Source organism: Ahaetulla prasina, chromosome 12 (assembly GCF_028640845.1).
Source record: "Ahaetulla prasina isolate Xishuangbanna chromosome 12, ASM2864084v1, whole genome shotgun sequence".
Taxonomy (NCBI): domain Eukaryota; kingdom Metazoa; phylum Chordata; class Lepidosauria; order Squamata; family Colubridae; genus Ahaetulla; species Ahaetulla prasina.
In genome coordinates, this window is record NC_080550.1 from 23,440,181 (window position 1) to 23,443,525 (window position 3,345).

Below are 3,345 nucleotides of genomic sequence, written 5' to 3' on the forward strand. Positions count from 1 at the left end.
ATCACAGATGGACACAATCATTTATTCTGGCCTTCACTTGGTTCTATTGTCGTGTACCACGTGCGTAAAAAGGTGTACAAAGCATACTAATTTCAAACTGTCAGAACAAAATGAATAAAAACTGAATACAAAAACATAAATACAAAATGGATTTTCCAACAGTAAAAATGAAACAGTTTCAAACTGTCAATGAAGCTGCTTCGAATTGTCCAAACTATTGGGAGTGCGCATCAGCAAGTACACTGAAGACTCTGGCTTTTGTTGCTTCCACACGATCTGGTGGGAGTTTCCGCAAAGAGTCCGCAACAGCCAGTGCAAAAGTTGTATATTCGTCATTGCTCCAGCCATTGATGGGGCTCAACAGTGACATCATTGCAGTATAAGTTTGAAGCCGCTCCCGGCGTAGAGTGACAATAGTGTCCAGTATCTCGTCCCCTCCCATCTTCTTCCTCTTTCTTGAATGGATGACACAGTGGATACACTGGTTGAACCCTCATCCTCACTGCTGTGCAGTCGGAAGACACTTGAGTCTCTGGAGGTGAAGTATGGTGTAGATGAGATGTCCTCTGTTTTCAATGTTGAGTCCAAGGAGTTTTGCCCTAAGGGACTTGGAGTGTCATCTTCAGGCTGTAATGGTATAATTTGTGCAAATGATTATCCAGACAGATACATGGTTGCATGCATAACCCCTCAAACACTCATGTCATTAGCATGAAAATCTAATAAGTAAATAAAGCTTATTTGTACAGAACATAAGACTATAGAATCATAGGGCTGGAAAGGATCCCTTGGAGGTCTCCTAATCCAGAGGTCCCCAACCTGAGTTTGTGGACTGGCGCTGGGCTACAGCATGCCAGCAATCAGGCCGTGCAAACGAGCAAAGCCCCATCCACAGAGTGCAGGCAGCAAGCGAAACCACGCTTCCTCTGGTCCGTGGAAAAACATCTCTCCACGGAACTGGTCCCCAAAAGGTTGGTAGCCGCTATTCTAATCTAATCCCCTGCTCAAGGCAGGAATCTCATACCATTCCAGTCATGTTGTTCAGTCTGCTTTTGAAAACCTCTAGTGATAGAGCACCTATCAATCACAGGAGGCAAGCTGTTCCATTTTAATTGCTCTCTCAGAAAATTTCTCCTTACTTCTACATTGGATCTCTTTGACAATCCCATTACTTCTTGTCCTGCCATCTGGTGCTTTAGAGCAGGGGTCTCCAACACGGGCAACTTTAAGTCTGGAGGACCAACTCCCAGAATTCTGAGAGTTGAAGTCCACCAGGCTTAAAGTTGCTAAGGTTGGAGAGCCCTGCTTTAGAGAATAAATTAATGACATTCTTTGTGACAGCCCCTTAAGTATTGGAAAACAGTTATCATGTCATCGTCCCCCATCCTTCTCTTTAATAGGCTAGACATACCTTGTTTCCTCAACCCTTCATCATATATTTTAGCCTCCAGATTCCTAATCATCTTTGTTCTTCTCTGCACACTGTCCAGGGTCTCAACATCTTTTTTTGTACTGTAGTAACCACAGCTGTATACAATAATCCATGTATGGGCTCACCAATGCAATGTAAAAACAATACTATCACTTCTTGTTGAACTGTTCACACTATATTAAAAATATCCCAAAGGGGTTTTTCAAAAAGGCAACTGGACTTTCTTGGAAGGTTCTTGGATGAGAAGCGAAATGTTTTCAAGAAAAAAAAAAACCAAGGAAGTCTAGTTGCCTTTTGGAAAAGTACCTTTGGGACAACCATGACCTGGAATAGAATAAACTAACAGAGTTGCTGGAGAAGACTCCTGCGAGTCCCTTGGACTGCAAGGCGAACAAACAAGTCAGTTCTAGAGGAGATCAACCCTGGCTGCTCTTTAGAAGGCCAGATCCTGAAGATTAAACTGAAATACTTTGGCCACCTAATGAGAAAGAAGGACTCACTGGAGAAGAGCCTAATGCTGGGAAAGATTGAGGGCAAAAGAAGAAGGGGACGACAGAGAACGAGGTGGCTGGATGGAGTCACTGAAGCAGTAGACATGAGTTTAAATGGACTCCAGAGGATGGTAGAGGACAGAAAGGCCTGGAGGAATGTTGTCCATGGGGTCGCGATGGGTCGGACACGACTTCGCAACTAACAACAACAACAGAATTGGAAGGGACCTTGGAGGTCTTCTAGTCCAACCCCCTGCTTAGGCAGGAAACCCTACACCACTTCAGACAAATGATTATCCAATCTCTTCTTAAAAACCTCCAGTGATGGAACACCCACAACTTCTGGAGGCAAGTTCTACTGTTCTAACTGTCAGAAAATTTCTTAGTTTCTAAGTTGCTTCTCTCCTTGATTAGTTTCCACCCATTGCTTCTTGTCCTGCCTTCAGGTACTTTGGAGAATAGTTTGACTCCCTCTTCTTTGTGGCAGCCCCTGAGATATTGGAACACTGCTATCATGTCTCCCCTAGTCTTTCTTTTCATTAAACTAAGTATACCGAGTTCCTTCAACGGTTCTTCATATGTTTTAGCCTCCAGTCCCCTAATCATCTTTGTTGCTCTTCTCTGCACTCTTTCTAGAGTCTCAACATCTTTTTTACAACGTGGCGACCAAAACTAAATGCAGTATTCCAAGTGTGGCCTTACCGAGGCATTATAAAGTGGTATTAACACTTCATGTGATCTTGATTCTATCCCTCTGTCTGGAGGACTGAGAATCTCCATAAATACGTTAAGAATACTGTAATAACAAGGTGCTATTTGTGCCTGTGTCTGGATCAGAACTGAGGCGATTAGTGTCAACTCCAAAGCTCCAAACGCTAGAAGGAGACCATTGGCAAGTCAAAAAAAGAGACCATGTCCCAAGTTCTCTACAAATGTTAAAAATCAACGAAAATGGTGTTTCTGTACCTGAGCTGCAACACCGTTGAAATTTGCCCCGATTTCCTTGTGTGTGATAAATCTTTCCAGCCAGGCCAGCATTAAATAGTAGGCTGGAATTAAGTCTCCAGGATCTCCGCTCTTTGTTTGCATTCTTTTTTTCAGCCTGACAAACTTGTCTCGCCATCTGCTTCCACTTTTCTTTGCACCTGTCTGACTCTTCCTCCAAAGTTCTTCCAATTCCCTCCACGAATTGGCGGTGACTTCCGGGTTTTTGTCCGTTGCATCGTACAGATGTTTGTATCTCCTGACTTCCTTGGCCAGTTTCTCCTCCAGCTGTTCCATTTTCTCGTGGGAACCCGCCTTGCCTTCCGCCCTTTTTCCGCCCTCTTCCCAACAGGAAGTCGGAGCGACCAATCCACTTGCAAGGATGCGCCTCTCCATCCAATGGCGGGCGAGCTTATCCCGCCCCCTCTACAACCATTT

At 44.2% G+C, this 3,345-nt stretch overlaps 1 protein-coding gene across 1 annotated transcript; it reads right to left on the minus strand.

Annotated features, from left to right (window-relative positions):
* Positions 1-3,345, minus strand: LOC131184395 (uncharacterized). The gene is made up of 2 exons (XM_058155601.1): positions 2,890-3,345; positions 1-627 (listed from the first exon to the last, which is right to left on the minus strand). The coding sequence occupies exons 1-2, from the start codon at positions 3,301-3,303 to the stop codon at positions 370-372; spliced, it is 672 nt and encodes a 223-aa protein (XP_058011584.1). The 5' UTR covers positions 3,304-3,345; the 3' UTR covers positions 1-369.